Genomic DNA, 16540 nt, shown 5'->3' on the forward strand with positions numbered 1-16540 from the left:
TATAAGACATCAACAATGTCCTGGGTTAAATAAACTTGGAGGCAAATGCTGAGAGGGAGCTGCAGGAAATAACTCCTCAGAGTCACATTATCTTCAGTTCCACCCTGCTATTCCCTTGCCAAATTGAGTCCCTTTTCTGTCTGTAACGTTTCCAGAATTCTCCCCTCCTTTTGTTAATGTCCTTTTCTTCTGTGTGTCTGTTCCCTATGGCACTGAATCCAGGCACCAAACTATGTGCTGCTCTTCATATCATGGCTTCAGGGATTTTTAGGAGCAGTGCTGGACAATGACAATGGGGAGCTGGGCATGTTGATATGACAGGCTATACAAAAGGGAGGATCTTCTTCTGGAAAATACTAGTTTGGATGCCATGACACCTTGGGTGAATTGCCCTATAAGGCTGCTTATATTTTTTATTGTTGACCCTCTGGAAATGTTAAGTATATTTTGTTATCTGTGCTCTACAAAGATATCTGGGATTTTTTTTTTATTAAGTTATGGTGGCAGTACAGGAAAATAAAAATCCTATTAATCATGAAAAATGGTTTGATTAAGCTCTTTGTTGTTCATTTCTTTGGCTCTTATAGACAAGGAAAAGAGGTTCAATAACGCAGCGTATTGACCAGAAGAATTCAGAGGCCAACATTTTTTACAGCATCCTCGTTGTCGACAGAGTGCGGGATATTGATAAAGGCCAGTACACCTGCCACGTGAAGAGTGGGCCATCCATCAAAGCTGTCAACTCAACAGTCATTGTTTATGGTAAGAAGTGATGCCCATTTGTGGCACATTCAGTGCTCATGTACCAAGGTCAGTGTGTGATAGTTCTACATTGTGACACAAAGTGGAAGCCATCATGAGCAGAAAAAGACAAATAAGGGAGAGAGGCACTCCAGGAGGGAGCCTGGAGCCTGGAGCCATGTGCCATTTCTTCCATGACTGTTTTCTGCTGTTGGCAATAGACATGTTAATGTTCGATTTCATCAGTTTTGTCTGCTAAATATTGTGATGGTGCTGTCCTCGGTCAGTTTTAGCAGATACAATCAGTCAAACTCTAGTTTGGGGGGAAAAAAGAAGGTGCAAGCATAATTTAAATAGAGGAAACCCACATTCTCTTCTATGGTACTTATGCATTTCTATGACAAAATAAAGAAGAAATAAATACCCTAGCTCTACACAGATCTGGTAACTGTTAGACCATTCAAAAAATGCAAATCATTAATACGGTTTTACAGCAGGACCCTTGATCAAATTCCCTATGGTTTGTCTGGGCCTTCTGTGAAATCTGGAAATTTCTGATATTATTTCAGATGTATATGAATAAGGCCATTTTTTGCATTGTGACTCTTCGGGAAGATAACTTCTTTGGGACACCCTGTTACAATTAGAACTATCCAGGATTTTTGCACCACCATTTGTGTTAAAGACCAAGTGGCTAGTGGGTGTCCTCTACAACAGATGATTCATGATCAGAATATGCATTTATTATGTATTTTCAGTGGTTTATCTTTTCTCTCCTATCTGGAAGTGTGGACTAAGCACTCTGTGTTGGTATTCTTAGAGAGAATTTCATCTCATTTTGCCTGTTTAAGCTCTGGAATAAGGCACTGGAAACATAGGATGAATCATGATAACCAGTTACTGTATCTTAAACAGATAAACCTCATCTTTCAGAAACTGAGGTTTGGATGAAAATTAAAGTCAGAGAAGTCGGAGATTAAAATTAGAGTCAGAGAAGCTGGGACTGTTGAAGTCATCCTGCATTCACATAAGCAGCCCCATCTATAGGATTCCCATATTAGAAAGAGCCTGTATAAATAAAGGTTTGCCGAATCAGGCCTGTATCTTTCTAACACGAATAGTGTAATTAAACTACTTATTTGTGTTGTGCATATTATTTTCAATGTACATGGTAAGTGTGATTAAATGTTGAATTTATTTAATGGATGTCCATCATCCTTGTGCAATTCATGTGAGTAAATACTGTACCATAGGTACCAACAAAAAGACACTCAAACATTTTTTATACTTTGAATATTCTATTTTGCACACTTTTATTTTATTTTGCAGGGGAGAAAGAGATATTTTCCAATGTATTGTATGAATTTTATGTTTTATTGCCTCTGGTAAAAGCCATCAACTTGGCAGAGAATTGGAGATAGGGGGCAGAGCAAATGGAAAAGAATTAATTCCAGCAGGTTGTTATTATTCCAGTGAAGTGTCAAATATTTGTTGGTTTGATGAAACAGCTGTTTACCAGTGATACAGAAGTTTTCTGCTTTTTCCTTTGCTATTTCTCTGAAGGTCCCTTAAATCCTCTCTGGAAAAATATTTTCTTTTGGAACATTCATTGATTCTTGGCCTCTGAGAGTGGAAAGGTTATCTGATCATCCTCAGTTCAGCCTCCCACATACTGCAGACCACTTTATATCTTGTGCCTTTTTTTCTGGCTGGACACAATGTGAATTTGGCTAGAGTGTATCTTCTCCAAGCAGATTCATGCCCTGGGAACTGCCTCTCAGTTTCTTGTATATTTGTGGTATTCTTTTCTATTTTATAGATCTCTAGGAGATTAGGCTCTAGTCTTGCTGTTAACATGTGGGAGCATCAAAATTACTAAAGATAATTTTCATTTGGAGTCACATTTTCTTTAGTAGAGATACTCCTTTTGCAGGGTGAAAATCTGTAATACAAAGCACTTTTTTATTTTGTTTAAGATAAAATGTTCATTAATTTGAAACGTCGAAGAAAAACTGCGCTGGAGGCTGTTGCTGGAAGAAAATCCTATCGTTTGTCAATGAAAGTGAAGGCATTTCCCTCTCCGGAGGTTATATGGTAGGACAACAGTTACTTCCACATACGTATCCCGGACCTGTTTTTATAGTAGAGTTGGGGAGGATTTCTTTGAAGTTTCAGAGCTGCCTGGGGTTCTAACAAGTTATGAGAACATTACTTCCATTTCACAGGTGTGAGAAAGGAGATATGAAAAGTTTAAAGCTGAGATTCTCAAATAGGTTGGATATATCTCCTCTTGAAATCAATGGATGCTCTACAGCTGAATATCTTTAACTGAAGTGTTGCATCCAGCTTTACTCAGACATAGATAGGAAATCTGAATTTGCTTTTCAGACAGTAAGAGAAAGAAAAGAAGGCTTTCATTAAAATAAATTATTTACTTGAGCCATATAGACATGCACTATTGCAAAAAAAATGGAAGTTGGTATTATTATGCAGTGATCTGCAGGTTGTAGACTTACTTCAGCACAGCATTCACTGTGTCATTCATTTTGTCTCATGTAAGTTGTGTTAAGAATTTTTGGAGAAATTTTTTTTTATTAATCCAATTTTCATATGCAACAATGTTATCTATTCAGTATCTCAAGGGTGTTATTATTTAATTTAAAACACCAGTAGCTCTGGCTCAAGTAGTTGCACTTTAACAAAGGGTCTATGACAAGACTGATTAAGAACACAAACTATACATGCATCAACAGTGGGAGTTCAGGTTACAGCCAAGAATTAATTTTGCTCCAAAAGCATTGTTTTGTTTTACAAACTTTTATACTTATGGCTTCATGTGAAAAACTGCGTGGTGAGTGTGATGCTGATACTAGCCATTTATACATAATTTTCTGGTTTTCCAGTGTTCAGGTTTATTGACCACACATACAGATCCAAAATTCTGAACTAAAAGAATCTTCAAACACTGTGACAAATTTCTATTTTTTTTTTTTTAATTTAAAATTGAAGTTGGTCAAACATTGGAATAAATAATCCAGAGTAGTGGTGGAGTCTCCATTCTTGGAGATACAAAAAACCATACTGAAAATGGTCTTGGGAAACCTTCTGACCTTGCTTTGTATAGGACATTAGACTAAATGACTTCCAAAGGCTTTTTCAACTGCAGCTATTTTGTGGTTCTGTAAAATATACATACAGTGAAGTGTCTAAATCCAAAAGTCTTTTGACCAAATTTTAGTGCTCCTCTAATAACAGTAAGAGTTTTTTCTAAAAATTTACTAAAAGCTGTGAATCATTTAGAATCCATCATCCTAATGAATTTGTGTTGCACCCTTCTACTAACATCATGTTAACCTTCTTGCAGCTTGTTAAAACGCACTTTACGCTGTATTTTAGACTTCGAAGAAAAATCTTTTGCTTCAGGAATCTGCATGTGAGCAACAGTTAGTACTTTCTATGTTGATTTTCTGTTATCTTTAAAAACATTCACTTGATATCTGATACTTAAGTGCTTATCTAATCTACTTACTCTTCCTCTTCCTAAAATCACAGCTGTGCTTAGGGTACTGTAATACTTTGTCCCAGGATGTATTTTGAGGTCGTAGAGAAATGGCCAGTGCGAGATGATGCAACCTTTATTACTGTGGCCAACCCTTAGCCAAAATGGTTGTCTTTTAGACTAAATGGCGGTCACAGCCATGGACAACTTGGATCTTCAGAGATAGAGTGGCAATTTTCAGCAACTCTCAAATACCATAGAGCCCAGTCAGATTCTTATCAATTTTAGATATACAATATCTAAAATATTCTCTAAAGTGGTTTACAAATATCATCGATCTTATTTGAAAGGAAAGGACAAGCCTGTGGTAAACAGAATCTCAGACTGGTGATCTCTTCCCAAAGATTGAGGGATATGATGTAACATGGATGGTTTAAGCAGAAATATTTTTCAGAATTTTGATTTCTGGAATTCCATGAAACAGGTTAAAAGATGGGCTACCTGCTGCTGAAAAATGTGCTCGGTACGTGGTTAAAGACTATTCGTTAGTCATCAAGGATGTAGCTGAGGAGGATGCTGGAAACTACACCATAATACTGAGCATTCGACAGTGGAACTTGTCAAAGAATCTTACAGTCACTCTTACTGTAAATGGTAAGTTCACAACATGTTCCCATGCTTCCCCTCAGCATGTAAGTGCTCAGTTTTCTTTAAGCTGGATTGTCACCAATCTTGCACTGACTTCATGGACCCAATTTTCTTACTGACTTCATGGACCCAAACCCAAGCCTCAAATGTAGAGTGAAAGACTCATCTTTGAACCAGAAGATGGTTTTCATTAGAAGTGTTTCTATCCTCTGCAGCCACATATTTGCTCCTGATGACTTAAATGTGTTACTAAGCACTCATCTGACTTAGGACTGCTTTTTTCCTTTGTTCTCCTGGGGATTTTTCTTGTTACTCACACTGCAAGAATGTAGTATTTTTATAATCGTGCAATACGTTGGAAATAAGCTGGCTTTAATAGCTTTCCAATTTTTACCCTTTACAGTGAAACCACAGATATACGAAAAGGCTGTGTCATCATTCCCTGATCCCAATCTGCATTTACTAGGCAGCAAACAAGTGCTGACATGCACTGTGTATGGTATTCCTCCACCTAAAATTATGTGGATGTGGTATCCCTGTAAACAAAACCATTCTAAAACAAGGTAGGACAACATCTTTACTTTTATTTAGTATATCTTTTTTTACTACTACATTTAAATATTTTTTGTAAGAGTAAAGCTTGCTGTAAACATTTCTTAGTTAATAAAAACTGTCTACTTTTTATCAATGTATTTTTCAGTGGACATGCAAATTTTTCTCCATCATTACTTGAAAATGGAGGGCAGACTGGTTACTTGGTATTGCTGTTTGGGTTTATTTACAGTTCACTACTATTCATGCATGTAATATTAGCCCAGAAGTGATGATTGCTTCTGCATTTTCATGAGAGAAGACAATGTCTTGCAAAGTTCACATACTTTCACATGGAGTTTTCCTCCATGCTTTTCTTCATGCACAGTGACTCCTGTGTGTGGTTTCTTTTCAAATCAACAGAAAACATCATAGAAACTTCTTCCATTATGAAGAAGTGATATGTTTAGCCACAAATTCAGTTCAGCAAGCTAAATGTGCCCACCATTTTTTCCAGATGATATTTAAACTGGGTAAAGAATAAATACCACCATGCAATCTTACTTGACGCTGATGCATTGCTCAACTAATCCTGTTTTTACGTTTTGTTTTCTTTTGAACTCTGTTTCTTATGATTAGGAGTTTGTGTTGACTCACTTATCCACAGATCTTCCTGCATAATGAAATCTATCACAAACGTAATGATTAACACTCAACCTCCACAACATCATTATCATTAAGTTGCTACGGAGGGGTTCAAACAGGCAAGGTACTTGGATCACAGCCCAGTGAAGATATTTAAAAACCTGACAAGTTTTATACACAACATTTTCTCAGTTCCAGTTGAAGAATAATTACATTCCACAGGATTTCACTTTTTTAATGCTTTCATAGAATTGGAATTTAGCACCAGGCAAATATTTAAGTACATGCGTAATTGCAAAGGTACAAGACACTTCCTTCAACTAAATAGGACATCTCAATACTGAGGGTCTCAATACTAAAAATGTCAAACTAAAGATACTTGTAAGTGCTTTGATATCAGTGAGATAGTGGTCAGCATTTCCTACAAGCAGAAGTTATTTTTCCTGCGATATCCTTGGGATTATTCTAATGACTGTCTTTCTGTGCCCTTCTCACCAAGAGGTGGCACTAGCTATCTCTCCTCCTGCTAGAATAAGTATTACCTGAAATTATCCATTTCAAGGACAGGTGAGAGCTGCATTTCCTCTGTCTGGTATGTTACCTTACAAGGACAAGTTGAAGAACTTATTTTTGCTAGTAAACATTAAGAGAAGAGAAATCACAACATCTTTTAACTAGAGAAACCTTGAGAAAGGTATATATGAAAATTTTCAGTCTTAGTTTCTTTCAAGAGTTTATACAGCTATGAATAATCTGGATTGAAACCCAACACAGCACTGAAGAAATAGTTGGTTCTTCCTTGGTACTCGAGGTGGTGCTCATCTGTTGTCAGGTATTTCCTTCTGTTAGCAATCACAGGTCTGCACTCCAGCAGTGCAGTGAGTCTTCAGAAAGAGGAATGGACATATGCATGCAGGTGTTCAGTAATGTGCTGAGCTATAGACTCCATTAAATGCTAATTAGGAGTGTGTTTGAGCAGGTGATCAAAGGAGAAATGTAACAATTTGAGTCAGCTATTGGCTCTGTTACAATGTTGTTTCCAGACTGGCTTCCAAATTGCCTTCATAATTGTTCTGTGATGATTCCCTTTAACCCTCTCCCCTTCCTTCTCCTTTAAGTACTCATTGAAGAAGTAGCCTGCAGAACACCATTTTTAAGGCTTTGACTAAAAGGAGCGGGATGATTCCCTCTGAATAATATGACAATTAACTATTGCAGAAAGGCAGAAATACATGAGTAATTACATTTTGTCTCCTGCTTCAGGAAGGGAGCAGAGTGGAGTACCTCAGCAGCTGGCACACCTTGCTCAGGCGGATGTCTGTGCAGGTTCAGGTTTTCCCCCTGATGAACTGGAAAACCCTTTAATCCCACCTATTTTAATATACGTCCCTCTTTGTGTGATGGGAGGTTTGCCTAAACAACAGATTTAATGGACATGTACCTTGTGCAGGAGATAAGAAACATATCTTATTCTGCCATTACAGCATTTTTTTATATTTATCTGCCCAACATTAGGTTTTCAATACTAAAATGTTGCTCTATTTGTGCTCATGTATGCTTGTTTCTGTACACAGATGAACCTTGTACTTTAATTCAAAGAACCCCCACGGGTTATCCCTTAGTGGGACATTCTCAGGAAATTTTTGAGTCCCATGTCATAGGACAGAGTGTGCACTCTCAGAAAAAAGATGCTGTTGCTGCAAAGACCTTGCAGTGCTCTATTGGCTCCAAGATCTGTTTTCCCCAATATTTCTTTATATGTGTGCTTAACTTCACACCAGTTGAGCACTGTCATTGTAAGCTGGGGACTGACTGCTTAAGTTAGATGCTTTTATTTTTGAAGGACTGTTGCCTATGGCCTTCTTTAATAGCCACCATTAGGTTTTGTGGATACTTCTTTCACTTTATTTTCCAAGAAGTTACAAAAATCTAAAAATACCTCAATGAATTGCATTGCTTTTAAATGCAGATAAAGCTTTCTGATTGATACAATCAATTTGCATAACTCTTTTCTCTACTTCTCTCAGGCCAGTAACAGGAGACTGACCAAATTAAATAATTTCCATAGTTTCCTTGTAGCAAATAATAATAAAAAAATGCAAAATTACTCAACAAATATGAATTTTTGAAATATGGAAAGACCAACATAATTAAAAATTCCCTGTTCTTTGTTTTCTGTTACAATTGCTTTGCATAAACCAACTCTTGCCATGAATCAACCTTTTTAGCTAGCTAACTAGCTAGATAGTAGGTAGAAAGTTTTTCTTCTGATGTTCACCAAAACAAGGAAGCATAGAAGAGTAAAGAAAATCTGTCTGGGGCAAAAAAGCAATATTCTGGGTTTTTTTTTAAGCTTATGCAGAGATATTAAATTTAGAGATGGCAGCCAAAAGACAGTAGAAGACACAATGCAAAATAAAACTAAAAGTAATTTTAAAAACAAAAAAAAATTAGTATTTGCTGCGTCTCTCCCTCGAATCCACGGGGATAGAACCCCTGTGGAGCCCGGCCAGCTGGGCAGTTGGGTGAGTGGGCAGAGGGAAGGAACTTCTCCTTGGATCCCGGGGGGCTTGGAGAAGCTCCCGTGTGAGTCCAAAGACGAGCTGGTCCCACAAGCAAAGGAAAGAGGCGCTCTCCCTCAGGATTAGTTCCAAAGTTTAATGAGAGCCTGGAGAGATCCCAGGCCACATCTGACCCCAAAGGACGTCCAGAGCAAGAGAGAGGGTGTCCTTGCCCGGAGCAGCCAGATATAGGGGGGCAGGGAAACCCGAGCAGGCAATGGGGGAAGGACATGGGAGCGGCTCTCAGGGGGCAAGGCCTCAGAGTGACCACTGAGGAGGGTCAGGGAGGAGTTCCAGCCAGGGTCCAGTTACCTGGTGACCCTGGGAGAAGGATCTGGACAAAGGGGAAGGGTCACCAGGTGATGGACACATCCCCTGGGAGGAGACAGGGGGATGGGTTGGGGTTTGATGGACATACAGGTGCTGATGGGAAAGCTGGGATGAACCGAACAGATACAAAGAGGGGATATGGAGGGCAAACCATTATGAGGGGATATACAGTGCAAACACAACTCTACAAGTATTTCTTAAATGATCGATAAACTGCTTTTCCAGGGCTATCTTACTGCAGTGTATGCTGCTGCTCTATAGCAGACACATTCCCAGGCTGGGCAGCCGCCACATGTTCAGTGGATATAGAAGAGTACAGCCCTGTGGGACACTTATCCTGAAGTGCCCAGCAGTCTCCTTAGCCTCTTTCCTACCACTCTGGAGCCATCCTATCCATCCTGAATTTGTCTCAGGCTGGGCTGTCAGCAGAGGTGTATGGGGGCAGACAGCAGCAGGGCTTGCTGAGAGTCTCCAGAGCCAGGCAGGCTGGGATCCACCTAAAACAGATCACTTCTGAGGCTGCAGGACAAGCATCTGCATGCTGGGAACGTGCTTGATGTTAACGGTTCTTGACCTGAATTTCTTCAGTAGTTTTTGTTTATCTTAAACTGACCTGTCAGGAATTGCCAAGAAAAGGCATGTGGGATACTGGTATTGCTCACTTGAAGCACTGGCTTGCTCAGCAGCTGTGCAGTGTTTTTTGGGGCCAGTTTTTCTTTCTGGACATTTCTACATGAGTAGATCAAGAGAGATCTTCAACCTTTGCCCAAGGTTTGACTGACTGGCCCTTCAGAAACGGCAGACAGTTACAACACTGAAATTTTATCATGGGTGTTTCAATTCTCCCATCACCTTGCTGCCTCCCTCCTCTTGAACTATTTTGTTTAGCCCCAGACTGAATGCTATGTAATTATTTTACAGCCCTGCCATCACATCAACCTATGGCTTTTTTGCTTTTGTTGTTCTTTGGGTTTTTCCCCATCTGTATGTGTTTGCTTGAGGGAGAGAGAAATATAACAGCACTATGGAGCTGCTTACAGAAACAAAGTAGCTGGGGACACTGGTACATGATTCTCTGCTCTCCTGACTACAGTGTCAAGATATGAACTCTACTTGGTGGTAAAACCACCTGATGGTGAGATTTGAGATGTAGGGCTGAATACATGAAGTATCTGAGAGGAAAAAACTTGAGGTGTTCATTGAAATTTCTGCAGAGATACTGAAACTATCATAATGACAGAGCATGGCCAGACTTCCAGCAGTTTCAGTGAAAGAGGAAGCAGGCCATGTGTGCATTAGCAGTCTAATTGCATTTCTGCATTGCTTGTGTCAGGGTATTAATAAGGGATTAAAAGGCAGAATCATTAGGATGTGCTTGGATAGATGATCAGGGGAAACCAGAATTGGGACATCAGTGAGGTATGTAAAATGAACAAGTAAAGAACAAATGTTAATTGTACTTAATTAGGAATGTACTGAACCACCCAAATTTAATTGTTGGATGTCTGCAAACATTGATGCCCATTAGCTTGTTCACAGCAACTGGTTTTGTTCCCTGTGCTACCATCTATTTTCAGGAAGGGAAAGGCTGAGTCTTTGGAGCTGGTATAAGTAGGTCAGATGCCATTAACAAACAGGTAGTTCTAAAATGCCTTTGTTTAATTTGACATGTGGCTGAATCCTCAGCTCTACCTTCACACTGGCTGAGGATCTGGCTGGTGGCCTTTGTGCCTTCCACCCTGTGCTACAAGAAAATCGTCTTAAAGCAATCTAGTAATGTACAGGTACTTATGGGTGCACCAGAAATCATACTAGCTATTCCCTTATTTTGTTGTGGTTGGGGAAATTGATTAGTGTAAATAAAAGTCAAACACTGTGTTTTTTTTACATAACCTTAAAAAAATGCATAGGAACTGTCATGGGTGTGCGTTGCAGCAGCAACACAGGGAACTTGAAACCAAAGGAAAAAGAGGGGTGAAACAGTACCTGATCTGCTTCAGCCTGAATAAGGAATGTGCTCAAGTGTCTCATTCTGCACTTTCACTGCGAGCTAAAAGCCAATGCTTGCTTATGAAAACATTCTTTCCTCCGAGTAGAGCTAAGTCCTTGTTTTCAGTCACTATTATGGAATTTATAATATTTTTTAATATTTTGTTTGTTTAATATTTTGCTTGCAAAATGCCTTTTGAATAATATCTGGCACATCCATATGTTTACATAAGCTTGACAAATACATGCTTTATCCTGAGTACAGTATGCCTCAGGCTGTCCAGAAGGTTACACATAGATGAATTTATTTGCAAATATAAATTACTTCATTGTGGATCTTAGTTGAATCAGAACCTTAAGCCTTCAAGTTTCAATATTGCTAGTTTCCAAATCACTTTAAATCAAATTCTTAAAAAATTAAACCAAGAAGCGTTGTATTATTTATTTTGTCATTGATCAATCTTCAAACATAAGACCTACAGCAGGATCCAGATCGTCAGGGATACTCTGTTTTTATTATTATTATTATCATGCTTTTATTCTCACTTGCCTCTGTTGTTTTTTTTTCACTTGCTCTCCCTTTTATTTTTTTCCCAGTTTCTTTTTTTACTTCTTGTTGCCTTCACAGGGTGGTCTCTTGCCTTTACTATGTGCAGTCTGACACCCAGCCTTAAGGAAAAACACTTAAGGGTCACGTAGATGGTGGGATGTGTGTGCTTGATCTTTTGCCCCGTGTGGCCCTGCCCATAGGAAACGAAGTGTGTGACAGGCTGTACGTGGGGACTGCACGACGTGAGCGAGGCCCCGCACGCTGGCCGTGTCCGAGCCAGTGGGGAGTCCCAGCCCGTAGCCAGCAGCCTGCTCCTGCACTAGCAGGGGCTCCTGGCCAAAGGAAGGCACCAGGTCAAACTCTGTGTGTGCTTAGGAGTGATTATGAATGGAGTACTATTACTGGATCGAGTACACCTTTTACAAAAATATACAAACTTGAGTTAGCATCCTCTTTCCTTTTATGTGTATGCCTTTCAAAAAGCCTTTGCAGAAGGCTTTGAACAGGCATGTGAGGTAGGATTGTGCTCATAAAAAAATATTCTGTTAAAAAATAGAAAACAGAGGTTAAGCGGGAACAACCAGTTCTTGCAGTGTAGGGAGGTGATCAGTGAAGTTTTTCAGGAGCTGGTGCTCGGGTCTGTACTTGTCAACACGTTCAGAAATAACCTGGAAAAGGTGGTAAGGAGGTGACAGTGTTTGCTGCTGATGACAAGTTATACAGATTTGTAAGGATGAGGGGCCGATTGCAATGAAATGCAGAACTCTATGAATCCAGGTATCTGAGTGAAAAAGTGGCAGGTGAAATTCACCAGAGATAAATGTGCATGATATACACAGGAAAAAAAATTGCTTTCGTATGTAAAATACATGCTAAAAAGCTGTTGACTGATCATTACTACTACAAAGAAGGATCTGAGTGCTGTGATAGATGAGTTTGTGAAAGTGAATAGCGCCATGAACAACTCAAAAAGAAAATCAAATATTAGGAATTACCAGGAAAGAAATAAAGACCACAACACAGAACACCATGATAACTCCACAAATCCCTAAGTCATCAACGTCCTTTATGCTATGAGCATTCCTGATCCTTTCATTTCAAAGGATTCAGTCAAACTAGGAGGTACACCAGGAATAGCATCTAAAAGGATCAAAGGAATTTCAGAGAATGAGAGGAATGTGTGAAGGATGAGTGAGGAGGGAGATTAAGACTCTTGCAGACTGAAAAAGATATGGCTTGGGAGCTACAGGATAGAGACTTACAGACTTGTGAAAGGCACATGTCTGAGGATCAGTTGTGTGTATCTTTTCCAATTCGAGAGGTAGGGGCCAGTAGATGAAGACAGGAGGAGCAGAATTTGGAAGTGAAATAGGATATAGCGCTTCATGTAGGGGATAGGATATCTGTGAATCTCCTTGCCAGAAGATTTTGGGGGTTTGAAGACTTTCTACAGTCTTGGAAGAGAAGTATAGAAACTGTCTATATTGCGTGGAGTTCCTGAGCTGATAATAATTGGTGACTGGGGGAGTATTAGAAGGGAATTTCTGAAGTTATCCTGCTCTTACTCATCCCCTGCCATCTGCATATGGTCATTGTTGGGACAGGATATGGGGTAGATGGATCCTTGGTCTTACATCCATGCCTGTCAGTATTTTCTCTTCCTGTTTTCTCTCTAATCAACTCCCCTCTCTCAGAAATATTTCCCTCCATTCTTTCTCATCCTTTCCTTGCTTTCTGTCTGGACTTCAGTCCTTCACTCCAGTCAGCCCACAGTTGCTCTCAGACCCCTACTTGAAGAGAAGTTGAAAACAAATAATCTTGAAAAATACAACCTTAGTGGATCAACAGTTCCTCTGTCTCCTTTGCTAATCACTGGAAAATGGAAAGGGTGAGAGTTGTGCTTCCAGCTTGTCAGCAGGACAGGCAGTGTGAAGGACTGTGTAAATAGGCTACTAAAGAGTTATTCCTATATAGAACCAAGAGGATCCAGATAGGACAGAAAAGGAAAAAAGGGGAATTTTGGCATTCTGAGAAGGAAGGATTTGTGGATACATGGATCTTGGAATATTATAGATGTAAGGTTATGTCTAGAAGTGAGTGAGTTATTAGAAATTAGTTGTGCAAGGAAAATAACTTACACTAGAAAGGTCTGAACAATATCTTGGATTTTATTTATAGGGAACATAAATTAGAAATAAAAAGAAACTGAGTACAAGAGTGGACATTGTAGATAGAGGTTTCGTGGACTTCCTCTTTAGGATTCTAACTGTTCAACCAAATTGCAAGACCATCTTCCTTGCAGTACTGCAGACTCTCAAAATCAAACACTTTTTTCCCCTGAAAGAAATTCTAGGTGCTTGTGAAAATCTCATGTGATAATTCTATAGTTCCAGCCAATATCCTACTTCTCTGTGCAGGACATGATTTTTGCTTTTGCACAGAGAAAGTGGAGGCTGAATCACAGTGGCTTCATGGGAGCTGAGAGTGAACACAGTTTAGTAAAGGAGGGAAGAGAGTAGTGTAACAAGGAAGGAAGGTAGGTTTGGTTGAAATATGATGGTATTCTTTGTTGATGAAGAATGCAAAGCAGTGTGAAGCAGAAAATTAAGGATAAAGAAGCAAAATATAGTTTTCTGATAAGACAAGGTGAGAAAATTTCAGATAACCTCAGTATGTGTAGACACCAGAAAAATGCTATTATGTACCCTAGTGGCCAGAGGCAAATTGGAAGCAAAATGTGGTTTTTTTGTGACCCTCAGCCTCAGTCATTTGCTGTTTTGTTGCAAGTAACTGGTGTTGGCAGATGCTCAGGTGGGCAGTTACAGAAGTGATTTTTTTTCCTGTGGAAATCTGAGTGTGGGCTGATGAAATACTGAAAGCTGGGGTAGGTAACATTGCTGTTGATCTTGCTGCTTCTTTTGAGATAGCTCAGATCAATCAGCTTTCCAGGCAGCAAACTGGAATAGTTAAGGGCAAGTCATAATGTTTGAAAAGGATGAGTATGAAAGGAAACACCATCCACTTATCTGGTTGCATATCAGTAATAGCAAGAAAGGCAATGTGCAGCTATCAAATGCCTCCTTTTTCAATAGAGCCATGAGAGTACACAACAAAGCTCTAAATGCCATCTACCCTACTCTTTTCAAAGATACCCCCCAGGAGAATGAGGCTTTTGTAACATCAAGGACCTGATCCTAAATAAATAAATAGAAATAAACAAATGAACAATAAGCAATGTAAAATATATTCAGTTCCTCCCACCTGTAGTTTTCCTCCTAGTTCCACCAATGCACATATTGGTGTTCGGGATGAGCTCCCAGCCACAGTTTTGCCAGTGTTTCAAACTCTAAGTGGTTGGTTTTGACCTAGAGCAGGAGCACCTGGACCATAGCTTCGTAGAATCATAGAAACACATGCATAGACAAAGCTGGCAAGGGGCCAGAATATGTTCTCTTCCCCCTATCCCCATTAAGCACATTTTACAAACTGAACATGCTCCCTGATACTATTTTTCCTCTCTGTTTCCTGCTTCAAATTGACTCAATATTCCCAAGGACACGTGGCTGCACCAGCCCTGTGCTATCAATCACATGGCACTGGATGCTGAGGCCCAGAGTAGTCATGGCCCATGCCATTCAGATTTTTTTTGGTAACTTGCAAATAAAAAACAGTTCCTATGTGTTCTTTACAATTCCAGGAATTTCCAGAGTTCCTGTCTTAATGTTAGTGTCATTGCCATTGCCTCTTAAAAGACGTGAGTCAGCCCAACTTAAGTTTGCAGTAACATTGCCCTCACGCTGCTAGGAATTGCTGCCCTAAAAAAACGATAGCTGCTGAGAAAACTATGGTGACTGCCAATAATCACTCTAAAAAATGGGCACTGTTGGTGACAGGATGGTTTCCTCTCCCTCCCAACAAATATTACCCCAATGAATGAGTGTGAGTGAGGCTTCCAGGGACTTTGCCAAGAGGAATGCTTGCGTAGAGAGTTGAATGAAATGTTACACAAGGTAAGGATTGCAATGGCCTCTGGAATCACACAGGAGGGCTTGGGAAGAAGCTGGGAAGACAAGGAGACAGAAGATGGGTATTTTTCCAACTGATTATGGCTCTTTCAGTAGTATTTGTTGTTGCACTGCTTGAACTGAAAACTGCAGGACTGTCTTTGGCATGGGGAAGATGTTTCTGGGTGGGCTAGATGTGGGGCTTTCATTCAGAACTGACTGTCATACATGAGGTCCAACCATCCTACAAATAATTGGACAAATTGCTTACCTCAGCTCCCATGCTCTGCTATAAAGTATCAAGCAGCTTTTCTTCTGAGACCAGTCGTTTCATCGGCAGGACTTTAGCTTGGAGCTGGTCTGTAGTGTGATTTCAGTGAAATACATCAAGATGACATGAAGTACACTCTTACCCTGGAAACTTTTCCCTGTTTATAGTTATAAATACACCATGCTATTGTGCTTGGCATGCTGCATGGTAATAGAAGTGAGGGCTCTGAAACTCATTAGGAAAGGGAACGGGCCATGGAGCAGAGTGAGGACAGCATGAAGCGAAGGTTGATCACCACAGCCTTGTCCAGAATAGGCCATGGGAGTTTTCTTATCTCGCTTTGGCAGGAGGTGCTGCTAGCTTCCTGTGCGAAATCACGAGCATATGCTGCTTTCCTCTTGTTGTTTGGCTTCCTCCGCTACACAAGACGGTTCCCAGCACTGTGATTATCTTTGCATCTTCAAACATGGCACACTCTGCTTCCTCAAGGGCTTGATGTATTCTCGAGTAGCAGGCTGCCTCCCCTCCCCCGGCCATTTCTCCAGGGCCCTCATGGGTGCCAACTCCGCACATCACAGACATTTTATAAAGCTGGATTTACTTCTTGTTGCATAAACCTCCCCCGGCCTCTCCAAATTAGTGTAAATTCCCAAAGCTCTGGGTGAGGAGCAGGTCTGAGAGCAGAACTCTCCCTGCTACAGGCAGAGCCACTCTCACCCTCTTCCCCTCTGTACTGGGTTTCTTTGAAAACCTTTCAGAGAATTAGTGGCT

The 16540-nt window shown here is 40.0% G+C and overlaps 1 protein-coding gene across 1 annotated transcript in view; it reads left to right on the forward strand.

Moving 5' to 3' along the window:
* The window catches only part of FLT1 (fms related receptor tyrosine kinase 1), a 114539-nt gene that overhangs the window by 31481 nt on the left and 66518 nt on the right, over positions 1–16540 (forward strand). The window contains exons 7-10 of the mRNA XM_021541982.3: positions 588–762; positions 2718–2835; positions 4725–4894; positions 5292–5451. Of these exons, the coding sequence (XP_021397657.2) occupies positions 588–762; positions 2718–2835; positions 4725–4894; positions 5292–5451 (623 nt within the window). The remainder of the gene's footprint in view (positions 1–587; positions 763–2717; positions 2836–4724; positions 4895–5291; positions 5452–16540) is intronic.

The sequence above is a fragment of the Lonchura striata genome, chromosome 2, assembly GCF_046129695.1.
Source record: "Lonchura striata isolate bLonStr1 chromosome 2, bLonStr1.mat, whole genome shotgun sequence".
Taxonomy (NCBI): Eukaryota; Metazoa; Chordata; class Aves; order Passeriformes; family Estrildidae; genus Lonchura; species Lonchura striata.